Source organism: Dromiciops gliroides, chromosome 3 (genome assembly GCF_019393635.1).
Source record: "Dromiciops gliroides isolate mDroGli1 chromosome 3, mDroGli1.pri, whole genome shotgun sequence".
NCBI lineage: Eukaryota > Metazoa > Chordata > Mammalia > Microbiotheria > Microbiotheriidae > Dromiciops > Dromiciops gliroides.
Window position 1 is genome coordinate 341285295 of NC_057863.1, and position 20984 is coordinate 341306278.

Below are 20984 nucleotides of genomic sequence, written 5' to 3' on the forward strand. Positions count from 1 at the left end.
ATGAACTACATTTAATTCAAAAAATTAATTTTCAGGACTAGAATGGGGGGAAAAACTAATTTGACAGCAATTCACATAAAAACAATCAGGGTGGGGTTTAGTTTGTCACAGACACTATGAATCCAGGATATGATTTTATGACAAATGAAACCAAAGGCTCCATTAATAGAGATCAAAGAGGTAAGAGTCCTACTGTTCTCGGAGCTGGACAGATCCCATCTGGAGAATTGAGTCCAGTTTTGAGCACCACATTTTAAAAGGAATATTAACAAATTATAGGGCATTCAGAAAGTGCAGTGTAGCTAAATGAGCCCTGGATTTGAAATGAGAAGATCTTAGATTTAAGTCTTGCTTCTACCACTCAGTCAGTATCTGTGTGGCACCAATCAATTCATTTGACCCCTATAAGTTTCAGTTTCTACATATGGGGTTGGATTATCTTAGAGGTTCCCATTTAGTGGTTCAGAAAGCTCTTGGGGGTTCTGGATGATGGTCCAAATGACTCATGCTAAAAATTCTTCAATGACACTTTAAGAAATAGATAACTATTTTACAATTGGGAATTTATATTTAGAGTGTTTATAATTAGAATAAAATTTTATATTTGGAGGTTAAAACTAAATAATGTAAAATTTTATTTGGAGTTTGGTGAGCAAAAAAGCTATCAATTGTAGCTATTGTGAACACCCAATGAATAATCCTAAAGGAATATTATAAGTAGTAGGTTAAATTACCATAGGGGTTCATAACATTTTATTGTTACTGTTGAAAGGGCTTCCCAGATCAAAAAATGCTGGGAACCACTGAACTAAATGATCTCTAATATTCCTTCAGGTGTTAACATTGTAGGGTTCTATCTTCCCAGTGTGAGACTAGATGATGGATGGGGTGGGAAGCTAAGAGCTACCATAAGAGAAGATTTGAGGGGAAGGGGTAGTTTCAGTTGTTTTTCAGTCATGTCCCTCATTTGAGATTTTTTTTGGCATTGATTTGTCATTTCTCCAGCTCATTTTATAGATGAGTAAACTGAGGCAAACAGAGTTGAGTGTTCTTCCCAGGGTCACATAACTAGTGAGCATCTGAGGACAGAGTTGACAGGTAAATAAGTCTTCCTGACTCCAAGGCCTGACACTTAATCTATTCACTGTGCCAACTAGCTGCCCCTGAAGGATGTAGAAGAAAACATAATTGTTGTCTTCAAATATTTGAAGATAGGTGGAAGTGGGATCAGTCATCATTGTGTTGCTATAGAAGATAAGGAGAAGGTACAGAAGCTTATCTCAATTTAAGGAAGAAAGCATAGGACATCAATAACTTAACTTTTTATATTTTCATTGTGAAAGTTCATTTTCTATAGTTTGCTTAGGAGAAGGCAAAGTTCTAAGTCAACTGCCACCTCGGCCCCCAACCAACATCATTCTAAACTGGCATTTGTGAGGATGACAATTAAGAAAAGGTCTACAGGGCAGCTAAGTGTTGCAGTAGATAAAGCATTGGCCCTGGATTCAGGAGGACCTGAGTTCAAATCCGACCTTAGACACTTGACACTTACTAGCTGTGTGACCCTGAGCAAGTCACTTAACCCTCATTGCCCTGCAAAAAGAAGCAAGAAGGAAGGAAGGAGAGAAAGAAAGAAAGAAAGAAAGAAAGAAAGAAAGAAAGAAAGAAAGAAAGAAAGAAAGAAAGAAAGAAAGAAAGAAAGAAAGGAAGGAAGGAAGGAAGGAAGGAAGGAAGGAAGGAAAGAAAGAAAGAAAGAAAGAAAGAAAGAAAGAAAGAAAGAAAGAAAGAAAGAAAGGAAAAAAGGAAAAGAAAAGGTCTGGGAGAATATACACTTTGATCATAGATTCATTTGGTTTATTTGTAAGTTGGGTTTTCATAAAGGAGGGCTGCCTGCAATGTTGAGTCATCCTTGGTATTTCCATCCCTTAAGTATTTAAAGTCTTTTCTTTTTTTCCTTTTGTTTTATCATAAAAGTATTTTATTCTTTTCTAGTTATATGTAGAGATAATTTTCAATATTTGTTTCTATAAGATTTCTAGTTCCAATTTTTTCTCCCTCCCCTCCCTCCCTTCCTTCCCTCCTCCCCCCTCCTCAAGTCAGCAAGCAATTTTATATGAGTTATATATGTACAATCACATTAAACCTATTTCTGTATTAGTCAGGTTGTGAAATAAGAATCGGAACAAAAGGAAAAAACCTCAAAAAAAGAAAAACAAAAAAAAGTAGAAACAGTATGGATCAAGCTGCATCTAGATTCCACACTTCCTTTTTCTGGATTTGGAGAGTATTTTCCATCAGGAGTCCTTTGGAATTATCTTGGATCATTGGATTGCTGAGAAGAATTAACTCTATCATAGTTGATCATCAAACAATGATGTTGATACTGTGTACAATGTTCTCCTAGTTCTGCTCATTTCACTCAGCATCAGTTCATGTAAGTCTTTCCAGGTTTTTCTGAAATCTGCCTGCTCATCATTTCCTACAGCAAAATAGTATTCCATTACATTCATATACCACAACTTATTTAGCCATTCCCCAGTTGATGGGCATGTCCTCAATTTCCAATTCTTTGCCACCACAAAAAGAGCAGCTATAAATAGTTTTATACATTGGGGGCAGCTAGGTGGCACAGTGGATAAGGCACCAGCCTTGGATTCAGGAGGACCTGAGTTCAAACCCAGCCTCAGACACTTACTAGCTGTGTGACCCTGGGCAAGTCACTTAACCCCATTGCCCTGAAAAAAGAAAAACAAAAAACAAGAAACAGAGCATGCAAAAAAATAGTTTTATACATGTGGGTCCTTTTCCCTTTTTTATGACCTTTTTGGGATAAAGAATTAATAGTGGTATTGCTGGGTTAAAGGGTATGTATGCACAGTTTTATTGCCTTTGGTCATAGTTCTAAATTGCTCTCCAGAATGGTTGGTTCAGTTCACAGCTTCACCAACAATGCATTACTATTCTAATTTTTCCATAGCTTCTCCACCATTTATTAGTTTCCTTTTTTGTCATATTAGACAATCTGATAGGTGTGAGGTGGTACCTCAGAGTTGTTTTAATTTGCATTTCTCTAGTCAGTAGTGATTTAGAGCATTTTTTAAATATGGCAATAGATAGCTTTGATTTCTTCATCTGAAAACTGGCTGTTCATATCCTTTGACTAATTTTTAATTGGGGAATGACTTGCATTCTTATAAATTTGATTTAGTTCCCTATATATTTTAGAAATGAGGCTTTATCAGAAACACTGGGTATAAAAATTGTTTCCCAGCTTCCTGCTTCCCTTCTAATTTTGGATGCATTGCTTCTGTTTGTACAAAAACGTTTTAATTTAATGTAATCAAAATCATCCATTTTGCATTTCATAATATTCTCTATCTCTTATTTGGTCATAAAGTCTTCTCCTCTCCATAGATCTGAGAGGTAAACTATTCTTTCTTTTCCTACTTAACCTATGGTATCACCCTTTATGTCTAAATCATCTACCCATTTTAACCTTATTTTGGTATACTGTGTAAGATGTTGGTCTATGCCTAGTTTCTGCCATACTAACTTCCAGTTTTCCCAGCAGTTTTTGTCAAATACTGAGTTTTTATCCCAGAAGCTGGAGTCTTTGGGTTTATCAAACAGTAGATTACTAAAGTCATTCACTATTGTGTCTCCTTGAAGGTTTTTCTTTTCCCTCTTTAACTAAGAAGATGTTAAATTCTCTCCTCATTCCCTGAAATGTCATACTCAGAGTGATACCAATCACCCCAAGTAGTCAGTGGCATTCTCCCTTGTAAGTCCTCCATGCTGACAAAGATCAAATGTCCTTGTGTAATGCTAAGAGCTCACATTTACATAGTGATTTACTTGTGAAGCAGATAGCATAAATATTATCCCCAATTTATAGATGAGGAAACTGACACATTTCTGGGGTATTCTTTCTCTGTTTTATAAACCATTAATCTAAGGATGGTGGATGATGCCTTTTCTCTCTGACCTCTGCTCTACCAGCATTCTAGAGTCTATGATGAGTGTATTTGCTCTCCAGCCATTATTTCCAGGAAGGAGAGGGAATATTCAAGATGCCCTAAGCTCAGAGTGCAGCAGTGGATAGAGTGCTGGTCCTGAAGTCAGGAAGACCTGAGTTCAAATCCAGCCTCAGACACTTGTACTAGCTGTGTGACCCTGGGAAAGTCACTTCACCCTGTTTGCTTCATTTTCCTCATCTGTAAAACAAGCTGGAAAAGGAAATGACAAACCACTCTAGTATCTTTGGGAAGAAATCCCTAAATGGGGTTACAAAGATTCAGACAGGACTGAAACAACTGAGCAACAACAATGATCAGAATAGATGTGAGACCTTGGGCTAATGTCATTTTACTTCTCTGGACCTCAGTTTCCTCACTTGTAAAATAAGGAAGTGAGATGGGACAATGACCAAGGTCCTGCCAGTTATAGATTTTGTAATCTTATCTGGTAAACAGTGAGAATCTGGGAATTTCCTTAACCTCTCCGCTCCCACACTGCCACAACACTTCTCTCCCCAACCATGACCATTTCCATTCATCAACTTCTTTGGAAGGAATCAATAGATTTCTTATCTTCCCTTCTCTTTCCTGATAACCAGATGTAGGCTTACTAAGTTGGAGAGACAATTAATTTGCAATCAGGAAAATCTGGGTACAAATTCCTCCTCAGATTCTTACTGGCAATGTGGCACTGGGCAAAATATTTAACCTACTAATGCTTCGATTCAAGGACTCCTGATATCCCTTCTAGTTCTAAATCTAAGATTTTATGGTAGGATGTGATTTAAAACTAGGAAACTTGGAGTGGTCAGAATTTCCTTGGAAATTCATACATTTCACACAAATTATCCCATGTTTCTCTGAATTCCTCATATCCATCATTTCTTATGATGCAACAATATTCCATCCCTTTGAGATGCCATAATTTGCTCAGCCATTCCATAATCATTGGACATCCATTTTATTTTCAGTTTTTTTGCTACCACAGAATGAGGTTATAGCAGAACCAGGAAAATGATAGACACAATGACTCAATAATGAAAATGAGAAAGAATGATAAAAGGAAGCTAAATGCTGTGGACTTATGATAACCTATCCTGGCCCCAGAGAAGAGTTGGGGAAATTTGTTTTGTTCATTTCATAAGATCACAGATTTAGAGCTACAAAGGATACAACTTTTTCATTTTTCCCCAAACGGGGAAGTGAATCCCCCAAGGGGTCATATAGCTAATAAGCATCTAAAGTGAGATTCCTGATGCTGTTTACTGCTCTATCCATTACACCACACTGCCTCTTAGAGAGTATTTTTGAGTACTTTTAAAAGTAGTTAATGCACTGTTTCTTCCATGCTTGCATAGTTTATGGAGCCTGTTTTTACCCTTTTCTATTTAATATACCACAGAAAACCTGATGTTTTTCTATCATTTTTTTCTTTAGTGTTTTGTAACTTTTTTTCCCATCAAATGCATACTTAAAAATTTCCACATTGAATCTAATTACTCTAAGTCCTCAAACATGTTTTTTTTCAGTTGTTGCTATTTTTTCCTTTTTCCTTGTGGGCAATTGAAACAGCTTGATTAATAATAACATCCATATGTTTAATTCTTTTCCTTGCTGTCTATTTCCTCCTCCTACAGAGGTTGGATAAACCTAACCCAACAAGGTCATATTGCACTGGAGAAACCTTTCTCTTGGGAAGAGAAGAGTAACATTTCAATTTGCTGCAAAGTCTTCCTGGAGGCTCACTTCAGTTAGAATAATTCCAGAATCTTAAAGTAGGGAAGAACCTCAGTAACCATTGAGTCCAACCCATACTTGAGCAAGACAGCTCTTTACAACTTTCCTCCCAAGTGTTCATCCAGTCTTTGTGTTGTGATGTTTGAAATCTAAATGTGTGGTCACCTTAAATTAGAAGCTTTAGCACCAGCCTTTTGGCATTAAGCATCTATTAAAGCATACCAGGTATTAGTAAAAAGGAAAACATGTGGAGTTCAGAAAGTTAAGAAAAGGCCTATCTAGCCTAGAGTTCCAGCCTGGTCTAGTTCTTCCTCAAGTCCTCCACTATGAGCCTGCTTCAACCACGAACTCCTCTCAAACTGAGTGTGGAAGCTTTTTATAGGTCTGGAGCAGAGGCGGTCCTTACACACTGCTTCAAGCTGATTGGTAGGCATCATCCAAATCCATTGGTCACTGGACTTGAAGGTGGTCTCCAGTTGAGTTCAAAGTCCTTGGCTTCTGAGAACAATACCACCTTAAGGGCCAGCCTGGTGTGATTACAATCTAATTAACTTGAAGTAGGCTAATCAGCAAAGTCAATCACTCTCACTTAATTCAATCAGTTTAGATTAATCTCCAGGTGGGCCTTTGAGTATCTGCCAAATCCCATTATTTTCCCATAGCGTGAAGACCTCCAGTGAGGCCTAACCCACTACTCCCTACAGCCCACTTCACTTTTGGATAGCTCTAACTATGGTTACTGCTGAGTGGTACAGTGGCTTGGAGTCCGGAAGACCTGAATTCAAATCCAGCCTCAGACACTTACTAGCTTTGTGCCCCTGAACAAGTCACTTAGCCCTTTTGCCTCAGTTTCCTCATTTGTAAAATGAGCTGGAGAAGGAAATGATAAACCATCCCACTATCTCTGCCAAGAAAAGCCCAAATGGGGTCATGAGAGTTGAATGTGACTGAACAACAATTATGATGACTCTCTTCCTGACATCAAGCCTAAATTTGTCTCTTTGTGACTTTCTATTGTTCCTCATTTTATCTATCGAGTCCAAGTAAAAGTCAATTCCCTCTACTATAAGATAGCCTTTTAAATACTTAAAAACAGTAATCATGTGCCCACCCCTCCCCCCAGCCCCAAGTCTTCTTTCTTCATCAATACCCTCAGTTCCTTTGACTGGTTCTTATATGATCCGAAGCCCCCTCACCATTGTGCTGCTCCTCGTCTAGCTTACCAATGTCCTTCCCAGAATGTGCCCATAACTGAACACGATAGCCCAGATGTGGACAGATCAAGGCAAAATCAAGTGCCTTGAAGTTAGGCCTCTCACTGGAGCCCAAGATCGCATTACTATCAATATAGTATATACCAGAGTATCTACCAAGTGTCTAGCATTGTATATCATATATATTACATATAGCTAGACATACAACAGAAGCTTGCTCTCTTTCATGGACAAATGATAAATCCTCTTACTATAAATACAGACCTCAAAATACTCTGGAGAATTCACCCCACAAACTCCACTGGCACTGGACCATCATCACAGATGGAACTGTTGCCTACAATGACCCAGCACAATGTTGATCCACAAAAACTGAACAACCATAGTTTTAACATATGTTCCTATTGTAAATACTAACATCTCTAAGCTACAGGGGACAAAAACTTTCAAAACGTAGAGATACAGCACAGGAGATGAGAATTGAATGGGAACAAAAAAAGGTGAAGATCATCTCTGCAGTTCTCTGGAGCTTAGGGAACAGGTGCTATCCTAGAGCGGAACCAAAAGGTCCTTCATGGACCACATCCTATGGACAATATATCCGCAAGGAAGAAATGAACAAATGACTGAGTCAAGCAGATTTGTTTACAGGGGCTCATGATAGTGACCTAAGTTAGATAGTGCAGATATTATGAGGACCAGAGGCAGTGTGGTTCAGTGAAAAGAACACTGGCTAGGTTCAAATCGAGTCTTTGACATTTTTTACCCATGTGACCTTGGGCAAGTAATTTAGCTTCCCTAGGACATAATTTCTTTATCTATAAAATGAAGGGATGGGATTAGGTAATCTATGTGGTTCCTTCCAGTTCTAGATTTGTAGGGGGTTTTTTTGTTTGTTTTTTTGCGGGGCAATGTGGGTTAAGTGACTTGCCCAGGGTCACACAGCTAGTAAGTATCAAGTGTCTGAGGCTGGATTTGAACTTAGGTCCTCCTGAATCCAAGGCCAGTGCTTTATCCACTCCACCACCTAGCTGGCCCTCTAGATTTGTATTCTTATGATGATCTGAGGCTTAGAAAATCCTGGATCAAAGATTCATAACCTTTTCTGGAGTTGTGAGCACTGTTGGCCCATGACAACTAAATCATTAATCAGTTCTCAGAACTAGTCTGATCTGAATTTCTATTTCATAAACAACTTTATCCATGAAAATAATAGGATTATAGATCACAAATCACTTTGAATCAGGTGCAGCCCATGACTCTCAACTATTTCTCCTTTTCCCAGTAGCCTTCTCATGCTGCCACATATTTCTACCACTACATCCTCCTTCATTTGGTGAGTTTCTTTCCAGATCCTCTATTTGAAGAAATATTCATACTCGCCATGGCTCAGCTCCTAGCTCCAGACCCTCACTTCCCAAGAACCCCACTCCCCAGCTGCTCCCTTCCTTTGTATGGGTTGTCTTCCCCAATCAGAGTATAAGCTCTTTGAGGGTAGGGACTTTCTTTTTGCTTATATGTATACTCCCAGAATTTAGCACAGGGCCTAGCACAAAGAGCTTAAGAAAAAGTTTTTCTACTAATCTTGAATCAGAAGGGATGTCAGAGTCCATCTATTACAATAGTCGTCAAAGTATGGATGAGGATCCTTGAGGAGCTCCAAGAAACTTTCAGGGGGTCCATGAGGTCAAAAGTATTTTTATAACAATACAAAGATGTTCTAATTTCTAATAAGGTCAATATCAATATCTAATATGGTCAATATCAATATGATCCACTTAAAAGTTCCTTGGGGGTTGTTCAATATTTTAAGGAGTATTATGGGGTCCTTTAGGGGGCAGCTAGGTGGCACAGTGAATAAAGCACTGGCCCTGGATTCAGGAGGACTTTAGTTCAAATCTAGCCTTAGATACTTGATACTTACTAGCTGTGTGACCTTGGGCAAGTCACTTAATCCTCATTACCCGCCCCCCCCCCAAAAGAGTATTGCGGGGTCCTGAGAACAACACATCTGAGAACTGCTGATCTAGTACCACCCTCTTGTTTTTCTCACTAAGGCCAAGAAGAGTTAGGTGACTTGTCTAAGGTCACACAGGTAGCCAGGTGCTGATCTCAGTTCCTGTTGCACCAGGTTCAGCAAGGGTTGAAAACAAAGTTACAAGAGGCAGGGTGGTTTATTGGCTAGAGCATTGGACACAGGGGTGCTGGAAAAACCTGATTTCAAATGCCACTTCACATATTATCTGTGTGACCCTGAGCAGGTTGTCATCCACCTGTCTGAATCTCAATTTTCACCTGTAAAATAGGAAAAATAGCACTTCACAGGGTTGTTGTAAGGATCAAATAAAATACTGTATATCTCAAAGCCTCAGGTGTGTCCGCTAGTAGTAAAAAAAGAGTATTATTATATTGTGATTAGTATTAATGTTATGCGATCCACCTCTGGACACAGGTAATATACACAGAATAAAAATGGAGGCTTTCTTAAAAATAGCTAAATTGGGAATTTGCCTTGCTTGACTATACAGGTTTGTATGGTTTTGTTTTTCTTACTTTCTCAATGTGGAGGTGGGGAAGTTGGGAGGAGAAAATTCAGAGCTGAAAATAAAGTTGAATTAAAAAAAACACCAAACTATTATTAAGGCCAAGCACACATTTAAATGGAGTGAGCTCAGTGCTGTGAATCTGTGGAGACAGATTCCAGGCCACTGGTACTTTTGTGACATTTTGCTGATTGAAGTTTCTCTAGTCTTATACCACCAAACACACCTCACTCCCTCCACAGGTAAGATTAAGATAATTCTCCCTGGAAATTTTCTGAGGATGGAATGGAAATCTGTTGGAGGCATTGGCTCTCAGAATCAAAGAAGGAAAAATTAAGTCTTTTGAATCATCTGGTTCAACTGTTTTCATTTTTACAGATAGGGAAACTGAGATCCAGAGAACATGGTGATGATGATTGTGATCATTATAATAATGCAATAATAAACATTTACATAGTGCTTTAAAGTTTACAAAGCATTATGCAAATATTATCTCATTTTATACTACCAATAGTCCTGAGAGTCAGGTGTTACTATTATCTTCATTTTACAGGTGGGGAAACTGAGGCAGAAGGCAGTAAAGTGACTTGCCTAGGGTCACCCAGCTAGTAAATATCTGAGTTGAGATTTGAACTCAGGTCTACCTGCATCTAAGTCCAAGTCACATGCAATTAATACAGATAATACTGGAACCAGAATCTAAGTGCTATGTATATCTTGGTGAAAGAAAAAGGACTATTTGAGTTGCATAGTAACATCTTTTGTGTTCCTTCCCTTTACTAATTTCCCAATTCCCCACAAAATAAAATCCTTGGCACTGTGGGCTGCTGTTTAGCCTTGACAAATTCACAGGGCTTCCTGCCTGCATCCCATCTATTGTCTCTCTCTGTGAAGATTTTCCTCAAGTTTTGGTCTTTAGACCTTTTTATAGGTCACAGCTCATCTTACCAGATCGCTAATTTCCAGTCTTTTCTCTTTTCTCCTACAATAAACTGCTGTCATGTTGACTGGTTTCCTGTCCAAGGAAACTTTTTTCACATCTTTGGAACACTTCAAAAACCATTACAAGATTTTACTAGGTCATCTCATTGAGCTGGACCTGTGAAAATTTCCCAAATATTGGCTTATTTTGTTGGCTTATTTTCAACATTTGCAATCATTTTTTTTTAAAGAAACCAAGATCTATGTTATTTTTGGAATGTCTACGCCCCTTTAAATATTTGGTTATCATGGCTTTTCCACCTATTCTCCTGGGGTGACTTTGTTTCTCAGGGAAACAGATGGGAGTTCAACAAAGGATAATTACATTTGTGAGTGATATTAATGAGTGATAAATCTCTTATCCCCAGAGCTTCTAGTGACTCTATGGACAGTTAAGTCAACAAGCATTCATGAAACACCTTCTATGTGCCAAGCCCTGTGCTAAGAAAGACCAAAAACATTTAGGATCTGCTGTCAAGAGCTCACAATCTAATGGGGGGGGGAGGGAGACCACATGCATACAACTATGTGCAAACAAGAGATATGTAAAAGAAATCAGAGATGATCTTAGAGGGAACACATTGGGGAGGATGAGAAAGGCTTCTTGTAGAAGGTGGGATTTTAAGACTTGAAGGGGGTTAAGGAAGCCAAGAAGTAAGAGGGCAGGGAGGGAAGAGAACAGCAGGCATGGGGCATAGCTGGTGAAAATGGACAGTCAGGAGATGGAATGTTATACTTGGGCAGCTTACAGAAGGTTACGTGCATACTAGAGTTTTGAGCCTCAATATGAGAACATTTATAGGGTTTCAAATGAAATGGGAGATAGTTGGGCTTACTAGACAGAACTGTGTTCTGAGAGGTCAGAAAAATCTAAGTTTAAGTCCTCCCTCAGAAGCAGAGGGACCATGTTGTTGTTGTTCAGTCGTTTTTCAGTCATGTCCAATCCTTCAATAACCCATTTCGGGTTTTCTGGGCAAAGACACTGGAGTAGTTTGCCATTTCCTTTTCTGATTCATTTGACAGATGAGGAAACTGAGGAAAAAAGGGTTAAGTGACTTGCCCAGGGTCTCACAACTAGAAAGTGTCTGAGGCCAGATTTGAATTTTAAAATATGAGTCTTTCATACTGGGGCACTCTATCTACAACGTCACCAACTGTCTGCCTAAGGGCCCTATGTGCCCTTGGGCAAGTCACAAATTCTCAATGTTCTAGGAAATTCCCTAAGACTCTGAATGGCAACTGGGGTGCTATCAGCTTTTGACTAGGGTGTTTCCACACCAGGGGTTCCCTAAAGTGATGAAAACACAGGTCAGATAAAAACAAAGAAGGAAAAAACAAAACAATATTTGAAAGGAAGATCTTGGTATAGCCAGACAAGAGAGAGGTATTAAGGCATTTAAGCCATTACCCTTATAAAGGAGATGGTGAAGAGACAAGTTGAAGACCTTATATAAGCAGAGGGTCTTTGCACAAGGTGGGCCTTTGATAAATGTTTGTTGAATCAAATTTGTTCAATGAGCAAACTTTCTAAGTCATGACCAGTGTTTCTTTCAACAGATAATTTGAAAATGTTTAATTCCACAATTAATTCTAAAACTGTGCTCCTCTAGAGAATGCATCATCTCTTCCTTTAAGAGAATAGTCAGGACAGCTAGCTAGGTGGCTCAGTGACTAAAGCGCCAACCCTGCAATGAGGAGAACCTGAATTCAAATCTGGTCTCAGATACTTACTAGCTGTGTGACCCTGAACAAGTCACTTAACCTCAATGGCTTAAAAAAAGGAAAAGGCATTAAAAGGGTAATAACAACAATAATAACTTCCATTTGTGTAATATTTGAAGGTTTTACAAAAAAAAAAAAAACGTTCCCCATAAGAACTCTGTGTTTTGTGGGCTCAAAAGGTCTGAGTTCAAGGTCTAGCTCCATCTTTTACATATCTGAGCCTTGGTAGCCCTATCAGTAGAATGGAGAGTACTCTTTTTGACTCCTTAAATCAGCCTACATTGAAGGGGTTTTCAAGCTACTGATAGAATGCAAATTATTTTGTCAACGGCAGTTGTTGACCTCACAAAGCAGAACTCCTATCAGATATTGCCATGGTTGGCTTCTGAGAATGGATGGCACTCTGTATAATTTCCCTTTTGAATGTATTTGAGGACACATTTTCTGTGAACCCTCTCCCCCAATCCTGCTTCAGTAGATACCACATTTGGTTACTGCCCTTTCCTCTCTCCACTCCCAAATTTTAAGGAACTGGAGAACCCTCTGATCAGGAAATCTTTTGTTTGTTTATTTGTTTGTTTGCTTGTTTAGTTGTTTATTTATTTATATTTATTTTTTTCAGGACAATGAGGATGAAGTGACTTGCCCAGGGTCACACAGCTAGGAAGTGTCAAGTGTCTGAGGCTGGATTTGAACTCAGGTCCTCCTGAATCCAGAGCCAGTGCTTCATCCACTATGCTACCTAGCTGCCTCCAGGAAATCTTAATGTAGGTTTACTGACCTTTTTTTTTAGTGGATGCTAATTATATTTCAATATTATTAATTTCCTTTGTCATTCTGTGTATTTTATTTGACACATTTAGAAACATTATTTGATAAGGGGTCCATAGGCTTCACCAGACTGTCACAGAGGTCTAGGACACAAAAAAGTTTAGAACTCCTCCTCTAAGGATGCTCTCAGAAAAACCTGGAAAGACTTACATGAACTCATGCTGAGTGAAGTGAGCAGAACCAGGAGAACATTGTACACAGTAACAGTAACATTGTATGATGTTCAAGCATGAATGATTTAATTGTTCTCAGAAATACAATGATGCTAGAGAATTCCAAAGGACTTATGATGAAAGGTGCTGTTCATTTCAAGAGAAAGAACTGGTAGAGTCTGAATGCATATTGAAGATACTTTATTTTTGGTTTTTGTTTTTTTTGTCTGTATTCTTTTTTATAGTGTGACTTCCATGGACATGTGTTTTGCATGACTATACATATATAACCTATATCAAATTGCCTACCTTCTCAATGAGCGGGAGAGGAAGGGAGAAAATTTAGGACTCAAAATTTGAAAAAATAAGAATGTTAAAATTATTTGTACTTGTAATTGGGAAAAATAAAATAAAAAACAGAACCCCTTGCTCTGGACAGATACCTGAACATTTTCTGGGTGCAGTCCAGTTGCTTCCTAGAACTTTGGTTCTTAGGGATAACTCTTCTTCAGCTGAGAGACTAAGTTATCCTATTGTTAGAATTAAGTAACATTTGATAAAAAACTAAGCCTAGCTATTTTGACTTGTGCTTACTCAGTGAAACCTGGAAGAAGATGCCACGTCTGCTTTCATTACCTACCAAAGCCCTCCTATTGAGTTGGGGAACTTAGTTCAGAATAAGAAGAGACCTAAGACATAAAATGCAAGGAATTTTCCCTCCTGGGTGGGCCTAAAGGTCTTGTAAATCTACCATTCCTGGATGAGAAGCCAAGTAATTGTTTTCAGACATCCTTCCCTGCAGAGATTATGTGTTGGAATGAAAATGAGAAAATGATGCAGGCCCACCATAACCCAGGAACCCAGATCAAATCAAAATGAAGTCACCAGGGCAGGGAGGTGTGGTGGTATGTAGCTAAAACTGATGGGTCTTCAGTGGCCTTTCTTCATGCTCCTAATTACCTTGAAAAACATCAGCATGTTCTTTAGTGGATAGAATGTTAGACTCGAGATTCAGTCAGGTCTGAGTTCCAATTCTACCTTTGGCGCTTACTAGTTGCATGACCCTGGGCAAGTCATTTAACATCTTTTAGTCTCAGCATTCTCATTTGTAAAATGAGGATAGCAATAGCATCTACCTTTTGGGGTTTTTGTGAGGACCAAATGAAATAATATGTGTAAAGTGTTTTGTAAACCTTAAATCGTTGTATAAATGATAGCTATTATTATGATTGATTTGATATCATTATTTATTTATTAAATAATTTAATTTAATAGTAATAATAGTGATGATGAGAAGAATTTGGAGGGAGAGGAAAAGGAGGAGAGGAAGAAAAAGAGGAGGAGGAGGAGGAAGAAGAAGAAGAAAAAAGAAAAGGAGGGGAGGGAGAAGGGAGAAGGAAGAAGGCTGGATATATCACCTTCATAAATTATTTAGTTGATTTGGGCTGTTACGCAGCTCAGGATTGCAAGCCATCACCTTCTTGAAACACCCAATGCTTTTGTATTTTGAAAGCCTCCTTTAAATTCTTATTGAAAGCTTTCTTTGGTGCAGTGGAAAGAACACCGAAATTAGAGTCAGAGGTCCTGGATTCTAATCTCTACCCCCATCACCTCTCTCTTTATGTGGAAAGTAAAATCTAAGATGCTATAACCTACTATAACCTGCTATAACCTTCTTCAGGAAACCTACCTTCACCCTATAACAGAAATAAATTAACTCAGTTTCATTTTTACATCAATTACTTCCCCACACAATCAACATTCTTTCCTGAATTAGAGCTATGGGATATGCCCAGCCTTTTACACCTGCTAATATGATAGCAAGAGCCCATCCCTCAGTGAGCTACACTGGGACCTACCTCTACACTTACACACCAATGGAATTACTGATCCTTTGATGCCTAGAACTATACCACAGTCACACCTAGAGCATGGACCAGATGTGCTATAGCACAAGCATTCTCATTGGCCCTTGCCCCAGTCCATCCACCACTCAGTTACCAGTGATCTTCCTAAAGCAGGGGTCATTACCACATCACTCCCTAACTCAATAAACTCTAGTGGCTCCCTATCACCTTCAGGATCAAATCTGAATGCTCCCTCTCTGTGATCATCTTCAACTTTATCTGTAGTTATGTGCATGCTTTCTCCCCCATTAAACTGTGAGTTCCTTGACAGCAAGGACTGTCTTTTACCTTTTAACCTTTTACCTTTTTACTGTTTTTGTATCCCCAGAGCTTAGTACAGTGCCTGGTACATGATTGACAAGCAATGCTTATTGACTGACTGAGAACCAGGGGTGGAATCTTGCTTCTTTAAATACCTATCACTACACATCTCCAGGCCTCAGTTCTATCTCCCAAAAAACAAGGAGTTTAGGCTAGATGATCCCTCAGGTGTCTCTCATTGCTAACATCTTAGATTGCTACACAGTTCTACAGTCTTATGCTAAGAGGGAAACACACCATGCACATTTTGCTTTGGAGGCATAGAAGATCCTGGTCATAAGTGAGTGATTAATAGCTCTAACCTTCTAGACCTGACGTCATCAGATAATAGATTTAAAGCTATAGGGGACCTTAAAGGTTATCTAGTCATAGGATCATAGATTTAGAGCCAGAAGGGACATCAGAAGTCATCTGGCCCAACCTTCTCATTGTATAGATAAGGAACTGAGGCCCAGAATGGTCATTTGCCCAGAGCAAGCAAGTAATAAGGGGGAAAGGTTGGGGTCAGACCCAAACCCTTTGAAACCAAACCCACATTTTACTTTACTCTCTCTATTTCTAATTTAGCACACCGCCACTTTTTTTCTAAGGCGCTTGGTCTGAGACCATTCTCATGGACTATTCTTTTTCTTTTTTTAAATTTTTTTTTTTTTTAGTGAGGCAATTGAGGTTAAGTGACTTGCCCAGGGTCACACAGCTAGTAAGTGTTAAGTGTCTGAGGCCGGATTTGAACTCAGGTACTCCTGACTCCAGGGCTGGTGCTCTATCCACTACGCCACCTAGCTGCCCCTCACGGACTATTCTTAACTTGTGTAGAGGGCTCTTTTCCCCAGGATAGAACAGGATCTGGCATCTGGAAGGAATCTTAGAGATTTTTTTTTCTTTTAAAGCATTTTATTGATGCTCTTTTTTATATATCATGGTCACCTCCCATTGCCATTTCTCCTCCCCATTTAGAACCCTTCCTTACAAAACAGAAGTATAACCAGGCAAAACAAATCAATATACTGACCATACCTTCAAGTGTAGGCCTCCTTCCAGACCCCATAGTCCCCCACCTACCTGCTGAGGAATGCCTCATTAGAAGTACTCTGAAGGGATGACGGGACACCAACACTATCATTTTACAGATGAGGAAATGAAAAGGGAAAAAAAAGAACTTACCTAAGGCAATTAGTTAGCTTCAGAATCAGGAATGAAACCTGGCTTTGGACTCACACACCTCTATGTTCCATATGCACCCAAAATTCTGAACTTTTCCCTGAGTTAGGATCATCTCACTTTGAGAACTTAATCTCTTTTATGAGCCTTTGGGCTCCATCAAGAGTAGGGCAACAAATGGTTTTTATCAGAAATCAAGGAGGAATGGGGTAGGTGTGAGCAGACAGCAGAATACTCAGAAATGAGGAACAAATCACTTGCTTGATCTTATTAGCCAATAATTTGAGTGCCTTGTACATTAAACTGGTATCAATAAATCAAGACATATGGATTTAGGTTTGGTCGTTTGGTTATTTCAATCATATCCAACCCTTTGTGACCCCATTTGGGGTTTTCTTTGCAAAGATACTGTAGTGGTTTACCATTCTCTTCTCCAGCTCATTTGACAGATGAAGAAACTGAAGCAAAAAGGGTGATGTGATTTACCCAGTGTTACACAGCTAGGAAGTATCTGAGGCTAAGGATAAATTTGAACTCAGGTCTTCCCAATTCCAGGCCCAGCACCCTATCCACTGAGCCACCAGCTGCCTCTAGGCTTTAATTCCCTTTTATTAGGGACACTAACAAACAATCTGACATCAGTGAGCAGCAGGAACAGAAACAATAGCTCGTATTTACATAGGGCTTTAAGAGTCAAAAAGATCTAGGTTCAAATGCTATCTCTATTAGGTGGTGCAGTGGATAGAACACTAGACTTGGAGTCAGAAACACCTGAATTTAAATCCAGCCTCAGACACTAGTTGTGTGTCCCTGGGCAAGTCACTTAGCCTCTGTTTTCTCAACTATAAAATGGGTTTAATAACAGCACCTACCTCTCAGGGTTGTTATAAGGATCAAATAAGGTAATACTTTTAAATCACTTATGGCATATAGTAAGTTAGCACCTACTGTAAATGCTTATTCCCTTATAACTTACTGTGTGACCTTGGGCAAATCACCTAACCTCACTGGGTCTCCGTTTCCTCATTTAGGAGGTTGGACCAAATGGCATCTGAGGTCCCTTCCAGCCCCAAATCTATAATCTTGTATCCTCATAACACAAGAACCTTTGTAGGCAGATAGAATGCAGATCATACTCAGTTATAGGATTGGAGCTTTAGAGTTGGAAGGGACCTTATAGACCATCAAATCTAACTCTCCTCTTACAGATTGGTAAATTGAGGCAGAAAGGTTAAAGTGTCTTGCTCAGGATCAGAGCTGGCAAATGTTGGGATCAGGATTTGAACCCAGGTCTTCCTGACTTCAAGCAGGGACTCTACCCACCGCACTGCACTGCCTCAGTGGTAGACAGCAGAAGCAACGTTATTCTCACTTTACAGAAGAAAAGATAATCTCAGAAAGGATAGCCTAGCCAGATGTGTACTACATCCCTATGACTCCAAATTCAGCCTTTTTTGCATTAGGGAATAGGAATAAGGACCAGATTTCAGGGGTATATAGGGCTTCTACCAATGCAGGTCAGTCAGCACTTTTTAAGCAACTTACAGCTATAGAGAATTGCTTAGAGTGTAGAGAGCTTATGATACTTGCCAAGGAGTCACAAATCCCCTCTTTCTCAGAGGCAGGATTTGAACTCAGTTCTTCCTAACTTTGAGACCAACTCTCTGTCCTCTATACCAGAAGTTCTTGATGTTTTTTGTGTAATAGTTCCCTTAGGAAGTTTAGTAAAGCCCATGAACTCTGCAGAATAATGATTTTAAATACACAAAACAAAATATATAAGATTAAAAAGGAAACTGGTTATAATATAGTTATCAACATTTCTTTTCTTTTTAAATTCATTTTGAACTTATATACAGAAAGACAAAAAAGAGAACATTTCCATGTACACGGCACAACATAAAAAGAGGATTCACTATAAAACCATGAATTTATGTCTCACGCCGTTCACCTTTTTTTTTTTTTTTTTGAGGCAATTGGGGTTAAGTAACTTGCCCAGGGTCACACAGCTAGTAAGTGTCAAGTGTCTGAGGTCACATTTGAACTCAGGTCCTCCTGAATCCAGGGCTGGTGCTTTATCCACCGAGCCACCTAGCTGCCCCCGTTCACCTTTTTTTTTTTTTAAAACCTATATAGTAAGCACTATACATCATTTTCAAAGCTACTCTGCTTTCTATACTTCGTCTAAATTTTCTTTTATTCTCTGCTGTGCACTTTTTCCATTTTTTCCTTCCCTCCCCACTTTGCCTTAGAGATGACTAACCATTAGATCAAAATATTTTTTAAGACAAGGTTCAGAACACCTGCTCTATACAATGCTGCCTTTTACTCTTTTCACTACACAAGATAAATCTAGGGCCTGAAAAAGTAAAAACGTCAGTTTGTGAAGAAGCTAGAGTTGGCATCCAGTCTTCTTTTGATTTGGCTTGTCTATGCATTCTCTGTACCTGAAATAATTTAAAAATATTTTTTTCCAATAAACAAACAAAAATATAAAATAAATGAACGAATGAGTAGACAAGCAAACAAACAAGCAAATAAATAAATAAGTGAATGAATGGGTGTATAAATGAATGGATGGATGGATAGATAGATAGATAGATTAATAAAATGATATTTTTCTCTGTAAGAAAAGAAGAAGATTCTCCCTGCTCTGGTGGGACTAGAGCTTGCTTCTGCAGGAGATGGATGTCATACATCTTCTGGAATAGATTTGGCAGTTTGAGGGGGAAAGTTACTTACCCCCACTGTCAGCGGAATACTGGTATGGCTGTGTGAGGAAGTGAGGGAGGGTGAGAAGGAAAGCTCCTACGGCCAGCAGGAGGCCCCCAATGCCAATGATCCGGGGCCGGTGGACGCGGCTGCCAAAGTAACTGACGAAGATGATGAGGATTGCGTTGCTAATCTGTGGATGAGAGCAGAGAATGTCACGTGAGCTGGGAGCCACCAAGGCTTAAGTGATCCAAAAGGAAAGATCTCCTTAAGTGTACCCAATGAAGGTCTTACTTTTGAGGTCAATCAATGAATGCGTCCACATGTATCTATTGGTACTAAGTACTGTGGGGATACAAAGAAAGGGAGCTTCTAGAAATAGATACATGGTTATGATGCATGACCAGCTAGGTGGCACAATGGATATAGAGTGCTGGACCTGAAGTCAAAAAGACTCATCTTCATGTGTTCAAACCCAGCCTTAGTCACTTCCTAGCTGTGTGATCTTGGGCAAATCACTTCATCCTGTTTGTCTCAGTTTCCTCCTCTGTACAATGAACTGGAGAAGGAAATGGCAAACCACTCCAGTATCTCTGCCCAAAACATTGGGGTCATGAAGAGTCAGACATGATTGAAAAGACTGAACAACAATATATAGTGTCAGTTTCTGTACTAAGCACTTTACAATTATTATCCCATTTGATTTTCACAACAACCCTGGAAGAGAGGTGCTATCATTCTCCTCATTTTACAGATGAGAAAACTGAGGCAAACAGAAGTTAAGTGACTTTCCCAAGGTCACACAATTAGTGTCTAAGGCTAGATTTGTGCTCAAGTCTTCCTAACTCTTGGCACAGTGCTCTATACAATGTGGTACCTATCTGCCCAGATGGACAACGACCTTAGGGAGGCTAGCAGCTGGGGAATCAGGAAAGGCCTCCTGCAGGAAGTGGCCTTTGATCTGAGTCTTGAAGCCAACCAAGGATTTTAAGAAGCAGAGGTGAATAGAGAGGGAATTCTAGGAATGGGGGAGATCCAATACAAAGACATAGAGGATGGAGATGTAGTCCCATGTGAATTAGATAATTAGAGCATGAAATCCCCAAATAGAAACAATACAACAGATTTATTTGCCATGAAAAAGAGTTCTAGAATGGGGAACAGGAGCAGGGAGTCATTGGAAAGTGATAATAATGTGAAAAGAGAAAGTAACACCAATAAAACATTTAAAAACCAAAATAGTAAAAACACAATAACACTAGAACCCCAGAACCCAGCACCTGACCACATTTCTCTTTATTTCTTTTTTTTTTCTCTTTACTTTTCAAAGGTGCTTCATGTTTTAGTCATTTAAAGAAACTCCCAGGAAATAAAGAAAGATTCATAGCCCCAAACATTGACATATCTTCCTATAACTTGGGACAAAAACTGGGAAATCTCCACTAGTCAGGCAATAGATCAGAGTCAAAAAATCTGGACGTTAATCCTGGTTCTACTATTTGTTATCTGTGTGATTATGGTCAAGACTTTATCTATAAAATGGAGGAGTTGGATAACACTGGCAAAGATAACATGAAAGGAAAATGGCAATTGTTGGCAAGACTTCAGGAAAACAGGTACACTGATGCACTGCTGGTGAAGTGGCAAATCATCCCAATTATTCCGGAAGAAAATTTGGAACTGAGCC

General features: G+C 39.1%; 1 protein-coding gene across 1 annotated transcript in view; it reads right to left on the minus strand.

Moving 5' to 3' along the window:
* SLCO2A1 (solute carrier organic anion transporter family member 2A1) overlaps positions 1–20984 on the minus strand; it is a 173312-nt gene that overhangs the window by 66990 nt on the left and 85338 nt on the right. The window contains exon 3 of the mRNA XM_043995108.1: positions 19328–19490. Within this exon, the coding sequence (XP_043851043.1) occupies positions 19328–19490 (163 nt within the window). The remainder of the gene's footprint in view (positions 1–19327; positions 19491–20984) is intronic.